The following is a 24,098-nucleotide window of genomic DNA, read 5'->3' as shown; positions in this document are numbered from 1 at the left end:
TGGGTGAAGCTCTGCTGAAGGGTCCAGAGGCACCTAAGCTGCGGGCGAGAGCAGGCCCGCAGGGTGACAGCTTGCTCCTGCCGCATTAGCCCAGCGTCATAATGCTGCCGAGGGAGGAGGGCGGCCACCGCCGCAGATGGCGGCTGTCAGAGATCTGGGTCAGGGTGGGGGCCGCTGCGGGCCAGGGGCTGTGGAGTGGAGGGGTGCTGCAGGCAGGGATGATGGAGCCATGCTGCGGGCAGGGATGATGGAGCCATGCTGCGGGCAGGGGGGATGGAGCCATGCTGCGGGCAGGGATGATGGAGCCATGCTGCGGGCAGGGGGGATGGAGCCATGCTGCGGGCAGGGATGATGGAGCCATGCTGCGGGCAGGGGGGATGGAGCCATGCTGCGGGCAGGGATGATGGAGCCATGCTGCGGGCAGGGGGGATGGAGCCATGCTGCGGGCAGGGATGATGGAGCCATGCTGCGGGCAGGGGGGATGGAGCCATGCTGCGGGCAGGGATGATGGAGCCATGCTGCGGGCAGGGGGGATGGAGCCATGCTGCGGGCAGGGATGATGGAGCCATGCTGCGGGCAGGGGGGATGGAGCCATGCTGCGGGCAGGGATGATGGAGCCATGCTGCGGGCAGGGGGGATGGAGCCATGCTGCGGGCAGGGATGATGGAGCCATGCTGCGGGCAGGGGGGATGGAGCCATGCTGCGGGCAGGGATGATGGAGGGGTGACCCCCAGGCCCAGATCCACAGATGTCACTGCTGCCAGCCCTCAGCAGGGACTCACTGAGGGCCCGTCCCCTGGGACACCTCTGCTGGGGCCACAGATGGCAGCAACACCCCCGGGGCCACAGTCTGGGCCCCCCCTGGGAGGGACACGGGGCTGGGGACCCCTGGCCACAGCCTGGCCCATCCCTGGGGAGAACCTGGGCTGGGTGACGGTGACCACCCACCATTGCCCTGAGCTGCGCGGGGTCGGGGGGGTGGTTTAATGGCTAAAGCCCTCAAATCCCAAATTGTGCTGCCCTGTCATGGCGAGGGTTTAGCAGCGGTTGTGTAACCCGGGGGCCACCTGGCCTCCACCCCTGCGCCGTCAGCAGCCCCGGCCCAGCACGCCTGGGGCCCTGTGTCACCTCGGGAGGGGAAACTGAGGCACAACGAGGCCCCGCTGAGCGACCCCCCTCCCCTCGCCATCAGGGTTGGTAATTAATTACTTAGGGGTAGGGAAATTACCTCCCCTTAATTACCACTTTTTGTTATTCCCCTCTAACCGCCTTAGCGAAGGGCTTATGCGCTTACAGGAGCCGGTGGGTCCCGAGAGGGGGGAACGCATATGGGGGTCTCTACCCCAACCCCCCTCTACCACCTTCGCCACAATCTCAGCCTCGCAGTGCCGGGTGGGGGTACACGTGGTGGCAGGGTGACACCCCCACCGTGGCCTGTGGTGGCGCGGGGTGTGTGTGTGTGGGGTGGGGTGTGTGGCTTGGGTGTCACGGGGTTTAGGGTTACAGGGCTGGGGCTCAGCACCTTTTTAATTCTTCATCGCGTGGCTGATTGATCCCCCCCCCCGCCCTGCGCAGACACTAAAGATTAAGAGGGTGACAAAGAGGCGGCTGCTTACACAGCGCCCACTGCTAAGCTGCCTTGAAGAGAGCAAGGCAAGAGCCCTGCTGCCCGCAGAGCTGCTGGAGCACCCACTGCTCCACCACACCCTGGGCACCCATCACGGTGGATCTGGAGGGCGAGGTGGGGGACACTGGATACAGGATGGCTGCATCGCCGGCGGGGTCGGCAGTGAGCGCCGGGCTGGGTGATAGCCCCACGGGTAAGAGGTGGTGTTCTGCTTGAGTGGGTGCAACATGGTGGGACTGCGGTCGCCGGTGGGGTCTTTCTCTGGGATGGCTGGTTCCCCATTGTGGTCGTTCTCCAAGATACCTGGGGTCCCCATCACAGTCCTTCTCCAAGATGGCTGGGGTCCCCATCATGGTCCAGCTCCAAGACACCCAGCATCTTCATCACAGTTCTTCTTTGGGATGTTTGGGGTTCTCATTATGGTTCTTCTGCAAGATACCCAGGGTCCCATCATGATACTTCTCAGGAAAGGCTGGAGTCTCAATCCTTCTCCTGGATGCCCAGGTTCCCCCCTGTGGCCCTTCTCCAAGCTTACCTGGGGTCCCCCCTCGTGGTTCTTCTCCTGGATGACCAGGGTTCCTATTGTGATCCTCCAGGATGTCTGGGGTTCTCATCATGGTCTTTCTCTGCGATGCTTGGGGTCCCCAGCTATCACCCTTCTCCAAGATGTTGAAGGTCCCCAGCATGGTCCTCCTCTGGGCTGGGATGCCTGCAGTCCCCCACCCCAACCCGCCCCATGATGTCCATCAGTCCTCACCATGGTCCTTTTCCAGGACCCTCAGGGTCCACAGCTATGGCCCTTCTCCAGGATGCCTGCAGTCCCCAGCCACAACCCTTTTCTGGAGGCCCTCGGTCCCTGACCTTTCTCCAGAGTCCCAACGGTCCCCTGCTGTGACCCTTCCCCAGGACACCCACAGCCCCTTGCTGGGATGCCTGGTGTCCCCAAGATGTGGCCCTTCTCTAGGACACCTCCAGTCCCTGGTTGTGGCCCTTCTCTGGGATGCCCAGATTCCCCTCACTGAAACTCCACTGTCCTCATCCCTAGGGACACCATTTCATCCCCTTATTTTTAAAAAGTTCTATGAGAGTTCGTCCTGCAGCATGCTGGGTGCTGGGGTGTGGGGAGATGCCAAAATCCCTAGAGTCCCCAGGGTGTCCCCATCCATGTCCCTGGTCTGATCTGGTGGAGATAGGAGCCACCCAACCCATCACCAGGATACTGAGGGTCAGCAGGGACTGGTGGGAGGGACAAGGGACATTGGGGTGTGCCGAGTCACCCTGAATGTGGTGGCTCCACTCCCACAGGGCTGAGCCCGGCCCCCGGCAAGGCGCTGAGCCCTGTGCTGCTGTGCAAGGTGTGCGGGGACACCAGCAGCGGGAAGCACTACGGCATCTACGCCTGCAACGGCTGCAGCGGCTTCTTCAAGCGCAGCGTCCGCAGGAAGCTCATCTACAGGTGGGCACAGGCTAGAGGGTCCCTGTGGGGTGTGGAGTGGGGGGACAGGCAGCCAGCAGGGCAGGGACCCAGGGGATGGGTGCCCAGGGGGACAGGGACCCCAGGGGACAGGCACACAGTGGGGTAGGGTCCCACAGGATGGACGTCCAGCGGGGCAGGGACCCCATGGCATGGGCAATGAGGTGGGGGACCCAGGGAAACTTGAACCCAGTGGGGCAGGGCCCGAGGTGGGCCACAGGCACCCAGTGGGGCAGGGGGGTCACCCTCATGGGGCCAGGACACCCATCAAGGCAGGGCGAATGCATGGGGGACAGGGCACCCTCTGGGGACAGGGTGCCCACTGGGGAGGATGCCCTTTGGCGCAGACAAGATATCCAACAGGGACAAAGCACCCCCAGGACATGGCACCCATGGGGGCAGGACACTCCTCAGGGACAGGGGACACCTCAGGGGCTGCAGCCAAGTGCCACCTCTCCCATAGGTGCCAGGCAGGGACGGGGCTGTGCCCAGTGGACAAGGCGCACCGCAACCAGTGCCAGGCCTGCCGGCTCAAGAAGTGCCTGCAAGCCGGCATGAACAAGGATGGTGAGATGGGGGGGGGGGCGCACGGTAATGGATGGTGCAGGGTGACAGTGGGGTGGCTGGTGCTGATGCCACCTTGTCCCTGCAGCTGTGCAGAATGAACGTCAGCCCCGCAGCACGGCCCAGGTCCGGCTGGACAGCATCGAGCTGGATGCCGAGCTGCCTCCTGAGCATGTGGCCACAACCCGTGAGGTCCCCCTGACCCCCTGCCCAGATCCCCATGGTCCCAGTGCCACTGTCACTGTCACCCCGGGTCCCCGAGCACCCACGCCACCCACCAACCATCGCTTCATGGCCAGCCTGATGACGGCTGAGACCTGCGCCAAGCTGGAGCCCGAGGATGGTGGGTGGCTGCCCATGATGAGGGGACAGGTGGGTGTTGTCCCCATGGTGTGGTGACCACCAGCATCCTCTCTCACCCCTACAGCTGATGAGACAGTGGATGTGACGGGCAGTGAGCCAGAGCGGGTGGCTGGCGAGTACCAGGTGGCACCATACCCAGCGTCCAGCCCCGAAAATGTCTATGAGACCTCTGCACGTCTCCTCTTCATGGCCGTGAAATGGGCCAAAAACCTGCCCGTCTTCTCCAACCTGCCCTTCCGTGACCAGGTGGGGTCGGGGATGCCCCTATGGGGCAATAGGGACCCCAAAAAATGCAGACAACTAGGGGGATGGGGAGGGTTGGAGCATCCCCACAACATTAACCGCAGTCTTGGGGTCCCACCCCCCAAGTTGCCCTTCAGCCCACCCAGCTGTGGTGGCTGCAGGTTCTGGAGGCTTTGGGGGTGACAAGGGTTTTGGGGCTCCCCCTCCCTGCCCCCCAGGTGATCCTGCTGGAGGAAGCGTGGAGCGAGCTGTTCCTGCTCTGTGCCATCCAGTGGTCCATGCCCCTGGAGAGCTGCCCACTGCTGGCTGTCCCTGAGCCGGCCCCGGGCAAGCTGCTGCCGGCCGCCCTGGACGTCCGGGTGCTGCAGGAGACCCTCAGCCGCTTCAAGGCACTGGCCGTCGACCCCACTGAATTCGCCTGCATGAAGGCTGTGGTGCTCTTCAAACCAGGTGAGAGGACCCACCAGCATGTGCCGCTGCCCGTCACCATGTCTCCACCCCACCCTGTCACCCCCTTGTCCCTGCAGAGACCCGTGGCCTGAAGGACCCTGAGCAGGTGGAGAACCTGCAGGACCAGTCGCAGGTGATGCTTGGCCAGCACAACCGTTCTCACTACCCTGGGCAACTGGTCAGGTACCACTGTCCCCATGTCCCCATATGGGTGACACCAGGGGTAGGGACACCCAGCTACGGCCACCGCTCTGTCCCCCAGGTTCGGGAAGCTGCTGCTGCTGCTCCCGGCGCTGCGTTTCATCTCCTCTGAGCGTGTTGAGCTGCTCTTCTTCCGCCGGACCATCGGCAACACCCCCATGGAGAAGCTGCTGTGTGACATGTTCAAGAACTGACTCCCCCCACCCCGATGTCACCCTGCTTGTTTGTCACCTTGCACTGGCACACTGTCACCCCCAGCCCAGCTGTCCTCACCCTGGGATGCTGCAGGGTGTGATGGTGTCGATGGTCCTGTCTGCAGGGTGGTGGCCAGGACTGGGGGATGCTACCAGCAGCTGGGACATGGGACCAGCTTCACTGGGGACAGCTGGTGGCAGGGGGATGTCCCCAAGTGAGTGCCATACACACCAGGAGCACTTCATTGTGGGGGTGCCTGATGGGTGCTGCTGTCCCAAACCCCTGGACCCAGGCAAAGTGCCCTTTCTGTGGCACTGCCACCCGTGGGAACCCACTGCCACCCAGGGGTGACACCAGCCTGGGGGTGATGCTCACCTGGGGCATAACACCAGCCCAGGAGTGACGCCAGCCCAGGCTATGCCACAAGACCAAGGGTGACACTGGTTGGGGATGATGCCAGCCGGGGGGTGACACTGGCCACTGGGGTGACAGCTACCCTGGGGTTGATACCAGCCCAGGGGTGACACTGGCTGGGGGTGATGCCAGCCCAGGGGTGACACCATCCAGGGTTGATGCCAGCCCGAGGGTATCATCATCCCTGGGGTGCCACTGGCCCGGGGGGGTGATGCCAGTCCAGGGATGGGTGTCCCCCCAGCCGCCACAACTGCCCCTCGCTCACTGTGCGTGCCCCCCCCCCCCCCCCGACTTCAGCTCCGTGGTCCTGGGGGACATGGTGACAGACCGTTGTCCCTGTGTCCTGGGGCTCCTGCTCTCTCCCTCCGCCAATTTGTGCTCCGAATAAAGAGGCTTTTGCAGCCAGGCTCCTCGCACTGGTGGCTTAGGAACCCCATCCTCGGATGGGGGGGCAGAATATTAACCACCTGAATATAAATAAACGTGATAAATAATCTGAATATAAATAAATAGGATAACCTGAATATAAATAAACTGAAAATAAATACTCGGTATAAATAAGCTAAGATGAATATAAATAATCTCAATAACCTGAATATAAATAAGATTAATAGAAATGATATGAATACACATAAAATGAAAATAATCTCAATAGAAATAAATTGAAAATAAGTTATCAGACTATAACCCAAATAATCTGATTTAAATACTCTGAATAGAAATAAAATGAAAATAATCTGAAACCAAATAAATAAAGAACAAATTATCTCAATAGAAATAAGATAAATATAATCTGATCAGAAATAATATGAATATAAACAAAATGGAAATAAATTATCTGAATATAAATAAACTGAAAATAATCTGAATAGAAATAATCTGCATAGAAATAAGCAGAAATATTCCATCAATGCGACAGCTCTGAGCGTGACTTGAGGCGACCGCCGTGGCTGAGCCGGCAGTGCAGCCCCAGCCCCTGGGGCCCCCCGGGAACCCCCAGCATCAAACACAGCACCCAGCGCCAGGCGCGCCTCGTTACAGCTCTTTAATTAGCACGAGGTCAGGGTTTGCCAAGCTGCTTTGTACAGTCACGGGGGAGGATGTGGGGAAAAAAAATTCCACAAACTGCACTTCACAGATGCTGCGGTGCCGGGCAGGGGGAACCCCGGTCCCCAGGCAGCTCCCGCTCAGGGTGCACAGGCGGCAGCACCCCTGGCTGCGGGGCACACAAACCCTGCGCCGAGATGGAATTACGCTTTTATTTCTCTTTTTTTTTTTTTTTTTTCCTTTCCTTTTTTAAACAATTTCTAGCACGGATGACACAGGATAATATACCCTCTTACAATACAGACTTTGTTTTTAATTTACACGCAGCAGACTTATAAATTACTTAAAAAAATGTCCATTAAAAATAATAATAATGAACAGCACGCAGCCCCTCTCCGTTCCAGTAGTAAGTACATTCATGCCACTCTGGGAAACGCCGGCTTTGCCCCCACATCCAGCCCCTCACCAGGGGGAGGGCTGGGGGCTGCCCGGGGACCCTGGGACCCCTCGTCCCCCACCCAAGTTCCGGGGGCCCCCACACTGACTGCCAGCCCAGCTCCTGCCAGGGTCTCGCACACATGTACATATATATGTCTATATTTCTTTTATATATTTTTTCTTTATATATATACACACACAAATACATTATATATATAAAGAAATATATTTTCTCTATATATATTCTATATATACACTATACATTTATATATATAAAGAAACAGAGATAAAATAAACATTCTTTATATATAGTATATATTTCATATATTTCTCTATATAGAAATACACTGTCTATATACAGAAATATATAAATATATAAACATATATATTTCTTTATACATACAGAAGAAATACACAAACATATAAAGTAATATATATTCCTTATGTATAGTATATATTTCCTTCATATAATTTCTTTACCTAGAAATATATAAAAATATATATGTAAAGAAATATATATTCTTTATATACAGTATATTTCTTTTATATATTTTTATATATCCAAAATATATAAAAATATATACACAAAGAAATATATATATTCTTTATACATAATGTATATATATCATATTTCTTTATATATAAAGATGTATTATATATATAAGAAATATGAAATATATAAAGAAATATTTATTCTTTATATATATTCTTTTATATATACTTTATAGAGAGAATATATATATTTATATATATTTTCTTTATATATAGAATATATATTCTTTTAAATATATTTTCTTTATATATATAAAATATATATATATAAGGGAAATATATCTCTCTCTCAAATGAAATATACACACACATATATATGTGTTTGGAGGCGCTGCGGAAGCCCTGTCCCTGTGGCTCCCGCGCCGCCGGGGCCAGCAGGCTGTGGCCGGAGGCTCCCCGCTCCCCCTGCCCCCTCCCCCCCAGCCCCCCTGCCCACAGCCTGGCCACTTTGCAGGGATTTCCTGCGGGTTTGGCTGAAGGGCTCCCAAGGGGCTCCCAGGGGGCTGGCTCTGGCGGGACACCGGGCGCTCCTGCTGTTTCCAGCTCTGGGGGTTGGGGTGGGCCCCCAGGAGCTTTCACTTTCACAGCCACCACTCACCTTCCCAGCACATCCCGGGTCGGTCCCCAAATCCCTGGGTTTACATCTGGAGATGGTAAAATCCCATTTTCCCTATGGATGGGGGATGACTGTCTTGGTCTTTTGCTTTGCTCCTGGGATGCAGCGACCAGCCAGACACTGCTCCCATGCCCTCACTCTCCCTGCGGCATATATTGCTTTTCCCCATTGGAAAAAAAACCAAAACCAAACCGAAAAAAACAAAAGTAAAAAAAAACCCAAACCAAAAAGCAACAATAAATAAACCATCCCTCAAAAGAAACGGCCCTTTGGGCAGAGGGAGAGGGGACGAAAGGGTGGCTCAGTTAAACCCGGGGATGTGGGAATGCCTGACAAAATACAAAATTATCAGGAAAACTCCATTTTCCTGCATTTTCCCTCTTTGCAGTGGTGTTTTGGGAAAGGATGAGCCTCAACCTGTGACGCCCAGCCTATATGACAGGACGTATCCAGCCTTCATTAATCTAATTAGCGCCCTGGGGCTCCTAATTTCACCTTTCCAGAGATTCTCCTGTACCTAGAGCTTCTCTGGGTACCATTGAGGGTGACTATGATGATGATGATACAGGAGAGATTAAGAGCTGAGTCATTAGCTAGTGTTGCTAATTAATCTTATCATGGGCACGGCTTTGAAATCATGGGGATTTCTTGTTCAAAATAAAACTCAATATATAGAGCAAGGTGGTAGCGGCAGTGATGGACAGTGACACTGATGGTGACACTGGCAGGACGGCTCAGCCCATCGCTTCCCTCCTCCCCAGCCAAAAAATAATAATAATTAAAAAAAAAAAGTAGTTCTGTCTGGGGAAAAATATTAAAAAAAAATAATATATATTTACAAGAAACTCCAGTAACCGGCATATAAACAAATATAGCTTCAAGTAGTCCTTGATTATTATTATTATTATTTTTTAATACTGATGGTCTCCAAAAAAAAAAAAAAAAAGAAGAAAGGTGGTTAGGTCACATTAAAAAATAAAATAAAAAAAAATAGAGTGATTTTTGGCAGATTTTAACGCTTTTCCATGCGCTTGGCGTTGGTGTGGATGAGGTGGTTAAAGCGCGGAGGGCTTGGCTGGCTGGAGTGGAGCCGGCATTGGCTTGGGATGCTCCCACAGGATTTTTAGGATTGGTTTTCTCCTACTGACAGCAACGGCGATTCAGTACAAGGATTTGGCAGCACGATGCTCCGAGACATGGGATGCTCTGAAGGGAAAGGTGCAGGGGCCAGCCAGTGCCCCTCCATCCCTGGTCCAACCCCCCCCCCACCCCCCGAAGGTCTCAGTCCCCCCCAAACCATTAAGGCCACCGTTAAAACCGTCCCCCACCAGCCTTTTTAATTAAGAATTCCTCCCCCTGGCATTAAGGAGGAAGCCATGGGGAGCGCTGCCGGTGCTGCCGATGGGCAGGATGCGCTTGGGCGTGCACCGCATCCCTGGGACAGAGCATCTCAGACCATGAACTCGTTGCTCCCCAGGAGGACGAGGGGCTGGGTGGTGGCACAGTCAGCCTCGGGGTTCCTCTTGTGTCCCCCCCCCATCCCCCCATCTGGGGGCTCTTTGGTTTTTGGGGGGGAAGTTTTCACACTCTTCAGTTTCTGTTTGCCTTTCTCTGGGTTGAAAGTCCCGCGGGTGGTGAACTGAGGCCGGTCCTCGGGATAACAGAGAGGCCCCACGAAGCCCTCGGGGCTTGCCCGGGTTTCAGGGGGCTCGCCAAGCCCCCCTGCTCTGTAGAAAGGTGATTTGGAGTACATCTGGAAGCGCTTTCGGGGCAGGTGGGGCAAGCAGGAGGTGGATGACTGGGAGGAGGAGGAGATGGAGGCATCGGCTGAGTCTGCTGGGTCCGGCCGCGTCCTGGGGTGCCTTCGCAGCCGGCTCGGCCCCTCTGGCTTGATGGGGCGCAGGGAGGTAAGTGCTATGCTTCTCTCTGCGTGGAGGGAAGGATCACCGCAGGATTAACACCCTGAAAACACCCAGCATCTCGGTGCAGCTTCCCGGGGACACAAGCCATGAAGCCAGGACAATATTCCCAGCATCTCATCAGAGGTAGCACCACCTGGGATGACACACTTGATGGAGGAGTGCTCACCTCACCAAACCCTGGGTGCTACCACCCACCTCCCCAGGTCCATAGGCCTTAACCCTGAACCCTGCTCTTTACACCCATTTACATTCTCTGCAGGCAAGAAAAACCAAACAGATGCCCCCTGAAGCTATAGAGAAACCTAACCTAGTGGAAGGTGTCCCTGCCCATGGCAGGGGGGTTGGGCGAGATGATCTTTGAAGGTCCCTTCAACCCAAACCATTCTGTGATAAACCCCAGAACGCCTGGATATACCTGAGCGATCAGAGATGGCTCCTTCGGATTCAAAGTTCAGATTTTCAGAGCTGTCGGCAGTGCCGATGGAGGCTTCAGATTCGAGGGTTTCATCGTCGGAGGCGCGGGGCTCCAGTGTCAGCATCTCGAACGTCAGCTCCTCCCTGCCAAAACCAACCCAGTGCCATTGACCCAACGGGACCAAGAAGGTGGGGAGGAGAAAGGGATGCACGTACACCAAGAGACCATGGAGGGATTGAGTCCTCCAGGTCTCCCTGGAGCAGCATGTCAACCACATGATGTCAAGCAACATCCATAGGTAACCTATAGCTAGGGGACATGGCTGGGACCCTTGGCCACACTCACTTTTCCTTCTGCAGGCTCTCAATCTGCTCAGTCAGCACCTTCTCCTCCTGCTGCATGGCCATTTGCTGCTGCTCTGTCACCTCCATCTCCAGGGCTTCCTCGCTGCTCATGGTCTCCTCGGGGACATCTGTTACCACAGGCAAGCGCACAGCAACAGGAGATGTCGGGCTGGGGTAGGCACCACGTCGCACACGTCCTTTGCCCTGAAGAGAAACAACAGTGTCACTACCAATAGCCAAGGTAGTTTTGCAAACATCTCAGGTGCCAACCACACTGTGCTCCTGATGAGTGAAGACGACGGCCCTGGCCATCAGTCCTCAGTGCACTGCCGGCGGTCACACTCAGGACCCTCTGAAATCTCACCCCAGGCTGGGAGAAGTACCAGAAGGACTCAACACATTGGAGGGAATGAGGATGGAGGTGGTGAGGGTGGAAGTGGTGAGGATGGAGGTGGTGAGGATGACACTGATGGACCAAGCGCAACTTGGACTTCCAAGCAAGCCCAGCTGGCAGCAGGATGGCTTTCCGCAAAGCCCACAGCCTGTGCGATAAGAAGCTTGACCTGCCAGGTGGCCGTGTTGGCTTTGGGTGGGAGCATCACCAGGACTTTGACTTCAGGGCACCTGGCTCTCACTTTACAGTTTGATTGTGTCTCACATCCTTCCCTTGCCCACCCTTGGTATTTACTGAGCATCAAAGGGTCTCCTCTCCACTGACTCCTTCAGCAAACTGTAACTCACACCTAATCATGCTCTGATCTCATGTATATGAGATCCAGAAATCAAGACCACCTCCAGTCGGCCGTTATAAGACAACAAATGTGAATTTTTGTGTGCACAGTTAAATGGGGAGAATTAATGCAGCTCTGAAGAACTATCTAGTTTTTTAAATATTAAAAGCGGCAATGAAAAAGGACTCAACGGGGGTAGTATGTACAGAGGAATACTACACATGCAGCCATTTTAATCTTTTGAGGACCAGCTCTACAGATCTGCTCCACGGAGTAGAATAAAAAAGATGGATTTGGGGGGATGAGGGACATCACAGACATTAAAAAAGCTTTTACCTTAACCACTGTCATTCCCAGACACATCTCATCTTCCAAAGATCCTGAACTGATCAGGACTTAGGTGTCGACCAGTCCCAGTAGTGTCCATCACTTGCTGCCTCCTCCTGACAACCATCACCCAGGATGAACCTGCATCTCCTTGTGGCTGAATTGCTCATTGAAGCGCAGCTTTTCTCCCTGTAGGACTATTTAAACCCTGCAGCTGCGGCATCCCTGGGTCTTCCTGATAATCCAAGTGCCCACAGCAGGTTTGCAGGGTAGAGGAAGCTCCCTTTTTTCTTTAAAAGTCAGGTTTGCTCCACTTTACCCCTTTCATCTTCTAATGTCACTTCTCACAGACCTTTCCTTGGCAGCAAAGCCACTCCTGTGCTCCAGTGTTCTGACACCACCTTCTTCTGTGGGCTCCTGAGCTGAAGCACAGCTACTTGAGTCCTATTAGCCAAAATGCCTGAGATCCCAAAGATCTCACCGGTCCATGGACTTAAGGTGCTTGCAAAACACTGGCGTGCTTGCAAAACAGCATCAGGAGAGCAGAGCTTGAATTTTGCTCTTTGTCCCCTGACCCTTGCAGATGTTGAAGGATGGGGAGAAGCGCTGTGGGCTGAAGCTGGTGGGAAGGGAAAGAGCCCCACAAGCATCCCCAAAAGCCTGCAAGGCACCTTTCTCACCCATCACGGTCTCACTGGGAACCCAGACCCAAGCTGATGGACTTGGGGAATACAAGGGCTGCTGGACCCCTCCCAATTCAAACCTGGGTGTCCTGACCTGGTGTTCAAGGTGGGGGTGGTGCTCCTCCTCCAAGAAGGTGGAGGAGACCTTCAGATGCCTCATGGTCTCCAAGGCATCCAAGTTGAGGGTTTTATCCACCATCTCAAGATACAGCAGCACTGTGAAGGCAACTTGATGCTGGACCGCACCCTGAGCTAGCAGAAATTAGGGTGGGAAAGGATAAGTCAAGCAAAGCAGAAAAAGAGGGAATCACAGGATGGAAAAAGAAAATAAAATAGAAAAAAATCAGTAGGAAGGGGAAAAGGGGTAGGAAGTGTTTTTTTGAGGAGCTGCGTGCAGGGATGGTGGAGCCCTGGCCATCCCAAACTCCTGCCACCTCGGGGACCTGCAGGAAAAAAGGTGGCCCTCAGGAGCAGCACCTGCTCGGGGACCAGACAGGCAACGTCACGGACAATGGCCGGTGGGACGGGGCTGGAATGAGCGGCGGTGACACACAATGGAGGGACACGGCACCTGGCGCAGGGCGCGCTGCAGTTAATACATACCGGGATTGAACTGCGGGTTATGCTCATAAATCTAACTGCAATTAGTACGGGTTTCTGGATTAGAGAGGAGATGAAAAGGAAAGCAGAAGGTTAGAGTGCACATGCCGTCACCCCTCCAAAAAACCCGATTTTGTTGATTTTTATGTTTTGGTTTTTTTTTTTTTCTTTTTAGCTGGGATGAGCAGCGCAGCTCTGCAGCACCAGCCCCACAACCTTGGCCAGCCCCTGCTTGGATTTCATCCCCAAAAAAGCAGGAGCAACGTGTGCCTGAGGGCCACAGTGGGCAGATCAAAGTGAAGGGGCTGTTCAGCTGCTTAGCCCAAGCCTGGGACGACCACGCTGCACTGAGTCTGTCCCTCTCCTGCAGCCCAACAAGCCAAGCACAGCTTGCAGCCCGCCGGCCCCCTGGGAAGCATGGAAGCTCAATGAGATGGATTTGAGACTCCCAAAAAGGTGGTGAGGGAGCAGAGAGCGCCTTTGGGGAGCTCATTTTGGGTTCAGGTAACGCGACTGAGCGCAAAAAGGGATGGTCCAGGTCTTCCATGGGGCGATGTCAAGCCAGTCAGTGAAAGGCTTGATTCAACCCAGGACCAAACAAGCTCAAATGAAGGTGGAAATGTTGATCAGAAGCATCTGAGCTGGAGCAGCCATATTTCCACAGATCATTCCCACCTCCTTGTGCTTTGCTATGACTCCGTGCAAAGCCTAGAAGCCATCATGGGGCTGAGGGTCCCTGTCCTGAGGGAGATGGTGTGGGAGGTTGCAAGGGGTTTGGAAGGCTGGGAAAAGCAGGAGGAGATAAGGTAGGGTGGCTTCAGGGGCATGGAGAGGACAGGAGGGGACAGAGGTAGCTTTGGCATCTCACCATTGATCTGCGGATCAAAGAGAGGCGGCTCTTGGCTTTGTTCTCTGCAAACTCCAGGCTGTTGATGTCCTTGAGACGAGCCTTGTATTTGTTCATCTGCTCAATGACGATTAATTCTACACAACTAAGAGGGGACAAAACCCAAAAGAAGATAAAATGGGAGGACGAAATTATTTGATCTGAGCTATCTCTGTCTTGCCCACAGATCTGCCCTGATAGAAAGGTATGGAGGGAGAAAGCTCCAGCTGGAAACAGAAGGGTAGTGGAACTTCCCTTAAAAAGAGATAACGGCTGAGCCTGACTGTTTAATGCTGTTAGGAGTGTGTTTGGGGAATAAAATAATCCTTTCCATGTAACAGAATTAGAGGATATGCTATAGCTAAAGTCTAAGGGAGAGGCTACAAAGAAATCACAAAAAATTACAAACAAGTATGAGTGCTCCCACCAGCTGCATCTCCAAGCATGTTCTGGTCTTCAACAATTCTAATACTTACTGGAGGTAAAACCACCTCTTTCAGAAGCTCAGCCCTTCACTGGATGGTTTCCGTTATTATCGCCTCCATTATCTATTTTTAAATCTATTTAATACAAGCCAGACTGCATTTGGGCAAGTGCTTCACTTTTTCTCTGTAAAACCTTTGCAATTATGTCAAATACCTTAAAGAAACCCAAGTATGCCATATTAATATTGCTGCACACCAAATAAGCTCACCTCCTCAAATGAAAAAGACAAAATTAAGTAAGCATAAACATCTGCTTGCCGTGAATGGGATTAAATACAAAACCACATAAGCACAAGCTCCACCTTTTCCTGCTGAGATGTGCTGGGCCAGAGCGCAAGTTCATCTGTTCTCATGGATCCTTCATAGCTTAAAAAATCCCATTCAACAATCTCTTGGGCATTGAGAGAATATGAAATATACTCATGAAGATGCATTTAATACATGTTTATAATTTCCACGCTAAAGCTCTCTATTCTTCAGCTATTTGACCATACAAAGGGCTATCAAGATGTGAGTGGTGACATGGTAATGGTTACGGAGCTGGATCATCCAGCACCACATTCTTACGTGGTTGTTTTACTGATATCCTGAACACTCTGCAGCGGGTCTGTCGTATCGGGGCAGCGGAGGATACAAGGAGCAAAGACGATGGCCAAGGCATTAGCTGACATACGATTGGTCTCTTCTTGGAGGGCAATCCTGAAAAATAGTAGGGATTAAGAGAGAAGTAAGAGGTGAAGGCACCTCCACTGCACCTCTTCCACATGGCTATGGATGAATAGAAAAGTCGACGTTTCTATGGTGCAATCTTGCTCTGCTAGCAAGCACACAGCTCTGCCCCTACCTTTGCTCTGCTCGATGGAGAAAGCCAAATCTGAAGACATCTCAGGTGTTCCCAAGGCAGGCAAACAACTGGTGTGTTCCACCCAAAAAACCTGTCCCCTGCCGTGGCAAGAAGCACCATGGACTCACACACATCACAAGTGACCAGAGTGCTGTGGACGTTGCTTGGCAATACAAGCATCATTTAGAGAAACAGCTCTGGGACCACCTTCTGGGAGGCATGATGGACCTGAAAGCTCTTCCCTTTACCTTGCCCACCTGCTTTTGGCCTCAGCTATTTCAGTGTGAAGGATGCCTGAGCATCCTCCCCTTGCCCATTCCCTGAAGCTGCCCTGGCCCAGCGTACCTCACCAGGTGGAAGATGAGACGCTCCAGGGTGCTGAGATGGGTGCGGGAGAGCTGGTCAATGACCGAATACACTCCCCGCACTGTCTCCTTCCTCTCTTGGAGGCCTGTGGAGAAAGCACCAGCATTTAGGGGTGGCTTCTACTACTTCTTCCTATTTAAAACTACACCTTCTTAACACTCACTTACTTTTACTACTTAAAAGACAGGTCTTCTGGCTAATGGTTTGGGCTAAAATTTGCTGAACCACAATATAAACGTGTGCCACCAAAGGTGAGATCAAACTGCCAGTGGCTTTGTGTAAAAAACACCTTATAGCCAAAAATCAGTCTTTGAAACCAGGTAAATATAATTTGGCGAAATCAGGTGGTTTGGGCCTAAGGAGTAAATAAAAAGTCTGGCACAAAAAGTGGCCACTGCTTCTCTCTGCCAAGGGAACGGCGCAGCAAAGGAGGCTCCTTACCCATTGCCCGCAGAAACTCCTCATAAAGCTCGAAGGTCATGAGAGGGTTGGGCAGATCTCGGAGCCACTGCTTGAACACGCTGGCGATGACGTGGATGTTGTAGTCGTCTAAATTTACATTATCGATATCTGAGTTCAGCAGCAGATTGAGGAAAAAAAAACCACAACAAGGCAGCGATCAATATGAAGCCTTTAGCGAACCTTTAAAGGTCCCTTCTAACCCAAAGCTACTCCTCTACAACAGAAAATGTTCACGTGCCACCCCAAAACCACACTGCTGTTAATGGCAAGAAATACAGCACCTTATTTCAGCTCCATGTGCTAAAATTAGAGAGGAATGCATTTTCCAGGGCAAGTAAGGTGAGACCAGGATTTCTTTTCTTGCTGGCATCAACTGCTATGGTGTAAGTAAGACAGCATTTTCCTTCAACTAGAATGACTTTTTCATGTATTGTACCCAAAAAAGCATGAGTTGGTGACCTGAGTTTTGGTTTAAGATGTGAAAGCACCACTCGCACAGCCTGCAGTTACGGAAGGTAGGACCACTCCCTTGTTTTGTCCTGATGAAGCATCCCACCATCCTTACATCCAACCTTTGCTGTTGCAGAGATTTTTCTCCCCATGTGGGTTTTTTTCCATCCTTTTACCTGTATCGAGTCCTTGCCGCAGCTCCTTGATCTTGTTGGTGGACCCTGATTTTCTGTAAATGCCTTCTGTGTACAGCCCATGCATTTCGATGTAGTTGATGAGCTTCTCCACCAGTACTGGCACTGCACGCTCCTCACTGGTCAACCGGGAGAGCTCCACGCCGAACTGCCGGGATGACAGCTCGGGGTCATACTGAAGATGAAAAGAAAAAATGGTTTAAAATCCTTTTAGGAAGCAATGCCAGTGCAACACTTTGATCCAGCTGCTATTCAGACTTCTTCAGCTGATCCAGGTGACCTGCAAGTCAGTCTAACGAAGCAGGACAGGACTGCCAGCAATGCACGTCTTGCAATTCTAGATCAGTTTCTGGACATGCACTTGAAGCCATACAAGTTTGGATTTTCTTTAACTACCCCACCGTGGTTATATTATAAGCCCATCAGAGCCAATGCAGCTGGTCACAGTCACCCCGCAAGGAGGATGCATGAAGCAGAACAGGTAAATCTGTCTCTGGGGTACTTAGATCAACTCACATCATTGGCAATTAAAAAATGCCTGTGAATGAACATGATGCCAAAATCAGAGCATGAAAAAACCCAAGTACATCTGTCAGGAGAGACCCTTGCTAGCTACAAATGTTCACTGAAGATTTGATATCCGGCAAATTCTAATGCAGACAAAGTCCTCCTGCACAGCAGATTCTGGATGGGAAAAGTCAAAAGACCCAATGAAATTTTGACACAAATGCCCTGGCCCCAGCAAAAGGAACGTGAGATGGCACACGCTGCAGCCCATCATCAGCAAGACAGTGGTGACCACAACCCAGGTCACAGCTCCCCTTATAACCACTCCTGCATCTTTGTTGCCATCCTTCCGCTGATCTTGTCAACCTTATGACATGATGTGGGGAAAATGCCCATGCTGTTTCATGCTCTATGGACCCCCCTCCCCCCTCCCCAGGAGCATCTGAACTCAGCTAACAGTTGAAATTCATCAACTGCTGTTCAACCAGCCTGCTTGGCTGCTAAAAACCATCAGCAAATGGGATACCACAAAACCCATGTGCTACTTCACTCAAATCAAGTAGCTCTGAGATGAGGACCAAGCATGGGTGAAAGCAATTCTATGGCCATCGAGAGAGATGAGCTTGGTGTTTGCTCACGTTCCCATAGATGTGGAGAAATAGATCCAGTCTGGGACAAGGCTAACAGTTAAAAAATCAACAGCTGCCAGAAAATACAGACCTCTTTCTCAAAGCGTAATAGATGGTTTGTAGCTCCCCTTTGCTGAAAACAACTCTAAAAATGTTAACCCACCAAGCACAGACAAACCAGAGCCCTCCTAGAGAAGGACCTCCAACTATCCAAGTGGAAAACTGCCACAGAGACACAGTGAAGTTGCTTCTTTGGGTACAGAACAAAAAAAATTCCTTGTGCAGAGAAACCCCAAGAAACAAGAAGGCTCCAAGCATCTCTGAAAAAAAAAAATAGTCAGAGATCTCATTGAACTTCCCAGATTTTAGAGCAGAAACTCTTATAAGGCATTCCCAGCTCCTGCAGAAATACTTCCAGAAAGGGAAAGTGTAGCAAAAATACCGTATATATTCAAATCACAAATATATTCAAATATATATATATATATATATATATATTCAAAGTATATATTCAAATTATTTCTTGGGAAAAATGTAATCATGCAGCTTTATGGAGGCTGCATATCATGGAGGCTGTTTTCCCCTGAGAAGCCTTCTAGGGAGCTGATAAAGCTTTGCAGACATTATTATCCTGGCTGTATTGTCTGTCTTTTGGGCACAAAATAAACTAAAAGAAAAATCACCAAATCTTGATGATTAATTGTTAGCTGTGGTGACCTGCTGCATTCATTCACTGTCTTCTGTACCCTTACACCCAGCAAATAATATTTAATTCCCCTCTAAGGAGCACAAGTGAGTGCTTGAGCATCCTCCACCCACGCTTCCTCACTCAGCTGTAGTGCCACTGCTGTTTGGGGACTGCGCTATAAGCTGAACAGGGACCAGTGGGGTGAAGAATAGCCCGTATTTCCAAGAATAACCCCACATTTCCAAGTCCCTCAAAGCTATCAAATGAGGCAGCTTTCTATTATGCAGTGTGGGATACTGCAAGGTGGGATACAACGTGGGAACATCACTGCAGCATCTGCTGCATGACTGGGCAGATGTATAATGATACATCGCTGGAGAAACCTCAGGTATCTCTGGTCCAAGCTCCTGCTCGAAGGAGGGCTATTGCCAGCATTATAGCAAGCTGCGTGCCTGCAAACATTTTTTATACAAGCTTGGGATCACCATCTGAAAGGTATTTAATGAAAGAAAAGAAGACATTTACCTTTTTGGAGCACTTGGTTGTGGTTTTAAGACAGCACTTCTTGTGACAAGCATATTTACATACTGTAACGAAGAAAAATAGTATTTAGTAATCCAAAAAGTCATATTGCTAGAGAAATATGAATGTATACAAATTAAGTAGCTCCTCTTAGGACTAGGAGGTCAAAAGCACTTTGAATTTGCAGTTTCCACGGGCCAAGACTATATTAGATCCTCTCAAACAAAAAACCAAACCAAAAAAAAAGCCTTTAGTTAGAAAGGTCTCATATTTAGGTCCTTGAAACATTAAAAAAACCCTGATACATCGAAGCAGAAAATAATCCATGACTCACTCTGAGCTATCAGACATGGATACCCTCAAAGTGGTTGGAAATAGCACCTAATCTGTATTCTTCCTGCACTGGACATCAGCCTGAAATACCCCAGGGCTGATACTTCCAACCTAATCAAAGAAATGCTGGAAAAACCGAAGTGATGTGTCAATTTTTCCCATTGGTCCTCCTCTATTTTCCTGATCTCCCCTCAAATTCACATGCCTAGAGGTCGAATGGGCTAAGCCAAATTAATTCATCATGGTCACAAGACATCCCACAGGCATCCTATGGGCAGAAGCCACAGGGCCGGTTTGCCATACCCAGCTCTACCGTCCTTCTTACCATGACGCTTAAATATGGTTTGACCACATGGGATGACTGTATGACCTTATGGGATAAGAGATGTAATAAAAAGCTCCCTTGCATAAAACTAACTGTACCATGAAGACTGGAAGGCCTGCTGGGATGGACTTACGAGTTGGCTTCAGAAACCCTTCAGATCTGTCCCAACAACTCTTCTAATGTGAAAACCTCCAAATTATTTGAGAGCAAAACCCTTTCAAAATCCAAAACTTCATCACTGTGATACAAGCACATGAAAAAAGACCAAAGAGAGCATGCTTACATTTACAAACAGAAGCCCTGTCCATTATCCAGATCAAGGAGGAACAATATTCACAATAGGTGGGGATGCTGTACTGGGTCGCCTTAAAAATGTGACCGTTGTGCTCTTCCACCTGCGATGATAAAGGTTGGGTGGTAAGAAAAAGGAGATGAGTGCTTAGTCTGCTGCAAAACAGGAAGATGAACACTGTCAGACTCCAACTTCTAACTGTTACTTGCTTTTATTTGCTATTTTTGTTTCCTTTTCAGCCCAATAACCTCATACGCAACCCAAACAGACAACGAGCCTGTATGGGAACCAAACCATCATGCAGGCAGGTTAGAAACTGTTTGACTGAGGTTGACTGGTCAACTTCTCCATGTTAAGAAGATCTGTGCATCCATGGCCCCTTTTTGCTCTGCACCTGCATCCTTCATAGTATTATCATATCCTTTAGGAAAAAAGGAGATGCAATCTCCTACATCTCTGATATTTGAGATGTAAAACACACACTGTTAAGTTTATGCGGAAACCCAGAAGAACACTTCGTTTCACTCTGAGTTCCTCTATAATAAGGCTTGACATTACATTTACAGTCTTGACTGATGTAGGATGTGTTTTCAGAGAACAACCTACAATGACCCTTGACCAAGCAAACCCAATCCACCTCATCCATCTTTCTAGCATGTCCTTTCACGGCTGCGTATTCATCAATGTCCAGATCTCCACACAGGATGCACCATGAGCAGGTCTCTTTATCACGTGTCATTGTGGCCACAAGGACATTAGTTTTCTAATGCACAGGCACAGAGTGCTCAACTCACCACATCTGCTTCCTTTTTTCTTCTCTTTTTTCGTTCTGTTTTTGGCACCTGGTATTAGAAAGAGATTTAAGCGTATTTACAGGCAATTTCCCCAGGTAAAGCGTACAGAGGGCTCGTATCTAATGTTGCCCACTGCTTTCCAGCCCAGTCCTCCAGTACACCTGCAGCCCCAGGAGAGTCACTCTAGAAGACTCACCTACAGATCACCCCATTTTCAGAAATTCCCTGGACAACTGTCCACATCTTCACCTCAGAGCTGAGACTAGCTGCTGCTCTAGCTCCAAGTCCAGCATCAGTGACCAAAAGCTCTCCTATCTCATACAAGACATCCAAGAAAAATGTGGCACATCACTGCAGCTGGAGCCGATGCTCAGCCTGCTTCAAAGAAAACCATCCTGGAGACGAGCCTGGGGAAGACTCGGAGCAGAAGAGCCTAAAGATGGGACATTTGTACAATAAATGCCATCTCCCAAGCCCAGCCTGAGACCCTGTGGTTGTCCTTGCAGATAATACGGAGCAGAAAGCGAGGAGATCATGTCTGTGAAAGGGACACTGCAACTGAAAAACCACACCTGGACCCCAAGGACAGCCACTGCCCATGTCCCCTTCTCCTGCAACCCAACTGATAGCGAAGTATGCAGTCAAGAGACAAGGAAAGCTTGTATCTCTTCTGCTTCCCCTCAAAGCTTGCATCTATTCCATTTTCCCTCAAAAACCCCAGACCCCCACAACACTAAAAAAGCAGCACCAGGAGCTACCTTTCCAACCACCCGCATGCGCTTGCGGCTTTGCCCTGGGGACAACGTTTACACGTTGGCATTGGCCAAGGCCCAGCTCAGCCCAGGTGTGAACTGGGCTTTGCAAGCCCAGTAAAATGCACTCAATGAATCACGCCTGTGTGCCACCTGACGTCCACCTCAGCTTAAAGCAGAGAAGACCACAGAGGTTCCCATGTGCCTACAGAGAGCACGACTCCACAGAAAGACAGTTCCCAGATCTTCAAAGGGCTTAAGAAAAGTGCCAACTACCTTCACTGCCGTGTAGTCCAGGGGTTTGTACTCTATCATATATTCATCCAGGAAGACTTTGAAGGTGTTGACCCAGACTTTAACTGGAGACTCACTCCAGTCCCTCTGCTCAAGTCTCATGGTCTTCTCCAGAATCTGCTCGAATAAGGCATAAAGGTCCTTATAGCGGATGCTTTTCCCATCATCCATCTTTTAAGGAAACAGAAGCAAAAAGAAAAGTGATTTTTATACACCCCAGACTGCCTATTCTGCTCCAGACAACTATTTCAGCCTGACCGGCTTCCAACTGCTTGGGGAAAGTCCAAGTATGATTAAAAGAAGGAAAAAAGGATCATCTAGTAGAGACTTGTTTCATGACCTTTGGCAGGTTGGCTTCTCAGTGCGCAGAGCAGGAGGATGTTAAGCATCAGCTCAAGTTTCTGAGGGAACTTTTTGTACATTCTGGGCAATAAAATAACTTTTTTTGATCATCGTGATCACAAGCCATAGTAATCATTGCTCAGATTCCCAAGCAGCAGAAAAGCAGAGCTTCAGGTGGCTCAGATGTCTCCACCATTGCAAATATAACACAAAGGCACTTGGTCTGGCAAACAGGGGTTTGCTGATGTACTGTCACCTCCCACTTGGCTGGGAGCAAGCTGTAACAGGAGATCAGAAATCTCCACTCAACGTATATTGAGAGCTAGCTAATGAGGAAGAGTTATTCCAAATTTACAGCTCATGGGACTGAATACAAAGGAAGAGCATCCATCCTTTGGATGAGCAGACCAGGAATGGAAGGCTTGGCAACATCTCCACCACCAGGAGGACCCAGAGCATCTCATTTCTCCTGGAGGTGGAAGTTCTCAGCCATCATCTGATCACTTACCGCCAACGCCGAGGAGTAAAAGCTGAAGATATTTTGCCGGAATTCCTTCAGCGCTTTCTTGAACACAACATCCACCAGCGTGTCTTTCTTGCTGTCCTCATTATCCAGTTCGTTCATCTGGAAAACCAAAGGAGTTTATGCACCCATGCCACTTTTGCTGTGGCAGAGCACCATGTGAGATGAAGCAGCCCTAACGAGCAGCTGCTCCACCATGGGCAGATGATGTTAATAATGATTACAAGATGGTTTCTCCTGTGTGTAAACTAGAAACTCGAGCATTTCCCTGCAGCCTTCAACTCCTGCTCTCCCAGGTCACCCACTTCTGATGCCACCAGGGGCAGCTCAAAGCAATGGAAGCTCTGAAGCTGCTGTGCTCATGCAGAATGACCACACAGTGCATGCACAGCGTGCCCACCTTTTCTCCTAAGCCTGCCCTGGTGCATGCTGTGCCCCCTTAGATGAATTATTAGTACTGCTACTGCTGCCCTCAGGACAATTTTGGCTTTTCTGCTTCTGTCTGCTCTTTGGGCTCTCTGATAATTTAGTGGAGCAGTGAGGACAGGAGTTACCTTTTTCAGGAGGAACTCATCCATGCTCTTCAAATCGCTAGCGCTTGTTATGATCTGCAGTGAGTCGTTCTGCCATTGCACAGGCTCCAGAGCCACATTGCTGATCTTGACACTGCGCTTGCGTTTCACTTTGGGAGAGGGCTCCTTGTTCTCCTTAAATTCCCGGCGGTAGATACCGGACAGCTCAGGACTCCGTGGGGGGGTCAGGTGGTGAGGACCCAATTCTGCAGGTGATAATTAAAAAGGGGGAAAGAGATTGAAGAGCAGATGAAAAATAGTTCTGCCACTAAAACAGGGAGATGGGCATCAGAATAAATCTGCAGAGGAGAAAAGCACTGTGTGGTACTCATGGGAAGATTAAATGTCATTTCTCCTTCGGTTATTTCCTCTGTCAAGAGGGGAAACATCTGCCCATGTCCAAATGGCTGCCGGGAGGATTAGCAACACTGAATTCCTCCAGGCCTGTTTTGGATCCCACTCTCTAACCTGCTTACTACTATTTTGTGTTGAGGCTGCCCATGAATTCAAGAGATGTGAACCAGCGTGGACATTTGGTATGTCCAGGTTCCCAAACTGTTTTCCCACAGCAGCCTCAATTAGACCCCACCATTATACACGATACTCCCACTTACAGAGACCTATATACAGAT

The 24,098-nt window shown here is 50.5% G+C and overlaps 2 protein-coding genes across 11 annotated transcripts in view; one reads left to right on the top strand and one right to left on the bottom strand.

Annotated features, from left to right (window-relative positions):
* Positions 1 to 1,474: 1,474 nt before the first annotated feature.
* NR2E3 (nuclear receptor subfamily 2 group E member 3) lies at positions 1,475 to 5,969 on the top strand. The gene is made up of 8 exons (XM_005232579.3): positions 1,475 to 1,820; positions 2,933 to 3,083; positions 3,565 to 3,668; positions 3,754 to 4,008; positions 4,093 to 4,274; positions 4,490 to 4,721; positions 4,799 to 4,904; positions 4,984 to 5,969. Exons 1-8 carry the CDS (start codon positions 1,763 to 1,765, stop codon positions 5,114 to 5,116), a joined length of 1,221 nt encoding a protein of 406 aa, XP_005232636.1. The 5' UTR covers positions 1,475 to 1,762; the 3' UTR covers positions 5,117 to 5,969.
* Positions 5,970 to 7,722: 1,753 nt separating this feature from the next.
* MYO9A (myosin IXA) overlaps positions 7,723 to 24,098 on the bottom strand; it is a 184,219-nt gene continuing 167,843 nt past the window's right edge. For 5 of the 10 annotated variants that reach the window (XM_055818987.1, XM_055819017.1, XM_055818993.1 and 2 more), the window contains 15 exons: positions 23,449 to 23,672; positions 22,880 to 22,996; positions 22,012 to 22,200; positions 20,984 to 21,031; positions 20,181 to 20,292; positions 19,243 to 19,304; positions 16,876 to 17,068; positions 16,229 to 16,357; positions 15,767 to 15,872; positions 15,145 to 15,276; positions 14,075 to 14,198; positions 13,210 to 13,263; positions 10,867 to 11,069; positions 10,522 to 10,664; positions 7,724 to 10,110 (listed from right to left, as the gene is read on the bottom strand). In XM_055818987.1, the coding sequence (XP_055674962.1) occupies positions 9,635 to 10,110; positions 10,522 to 10,664; positions 10,867 to 11,069; positions 13,210 to 13,263; positions 14,075 to 14,198; positions 15,145 to 15,276; positions 15,767 to 15,872; positions 16,229 to 16,357; positions 16,876 to 17,068; positions 19,243 to 19,304; positions 20,181 to 20,292; positions 20,984 to 21,031; positions 22,012 to 22,200; positions 22,880 to 22,996; positions 23,449 to 23,672 (2,312 nt within the window). In that variant the 3' untranslated portion in view covers positions 7,724 to 9,634. Of the gene's footprint in view, positions 10,111 to 10,521; positions 10,665 to 10,866; positions 11,070 to 13,209; positions 13,264 to 14,074; positions 14,199 to 15,144; positions 15,277 to 15,766; positions 15,873 to 16,228; positions 16,358 to 16,875; positions 17,069 to 19,242; positions 19,305 to 20,180; positions 20,293 to 20,983; positions 21,032 to 22,011; positions 22,201 to 22,879; positions 22,997 to 23,448; positions 23,673 to 24,098 lie in introns of all 10 variants that reach the window. The other 5 variants (XM_055818976.1, XM_055818992.1, XM_055819003.1 and 2 more) reach the window with 2 other exon arrangements.

The sequence above is a fragment of the Falco peregrinus genome, chromosome 1 (genome assembly GCF_023634155.1).
Source record: "Falco peregrinus isolate bFalPer1 chromosome 1, bFalPer1.pri, whole genome shotgun sequence".
NCBI lineage: Eukaryota > Metazoa > Chordata > Aves > Falconiformes > Falconidae > Falco > Falco peregrinus.
This window is presented reverse-complemented; position numbering and strand designations above follow the sequence as displayed.

Coding starts and splice junctions, on each gene's coding strand:
- NR2E3 (XM_005232579.3), top strand. CDS start 1,763: ATGGCTGCATCGCCGGCGGGGTCGGCAGTGAGCGCCGGGCTGGGTGAT. Junction 4,275..4,489: donor ACCTGCCCTTCCGTGACCAG/GTGGGGTCGGGG, acceptor CCTGCCCCCCAG/GTGATCCTGCTGGAGGAAGC. Junction 4,905..4,983: donor TACCCTGGGCAACTGGTCAG/GTACCACTGTCC, acceptor TCTGTCCCCCAG/GTTCGGGAAGCTGCTGCTGC.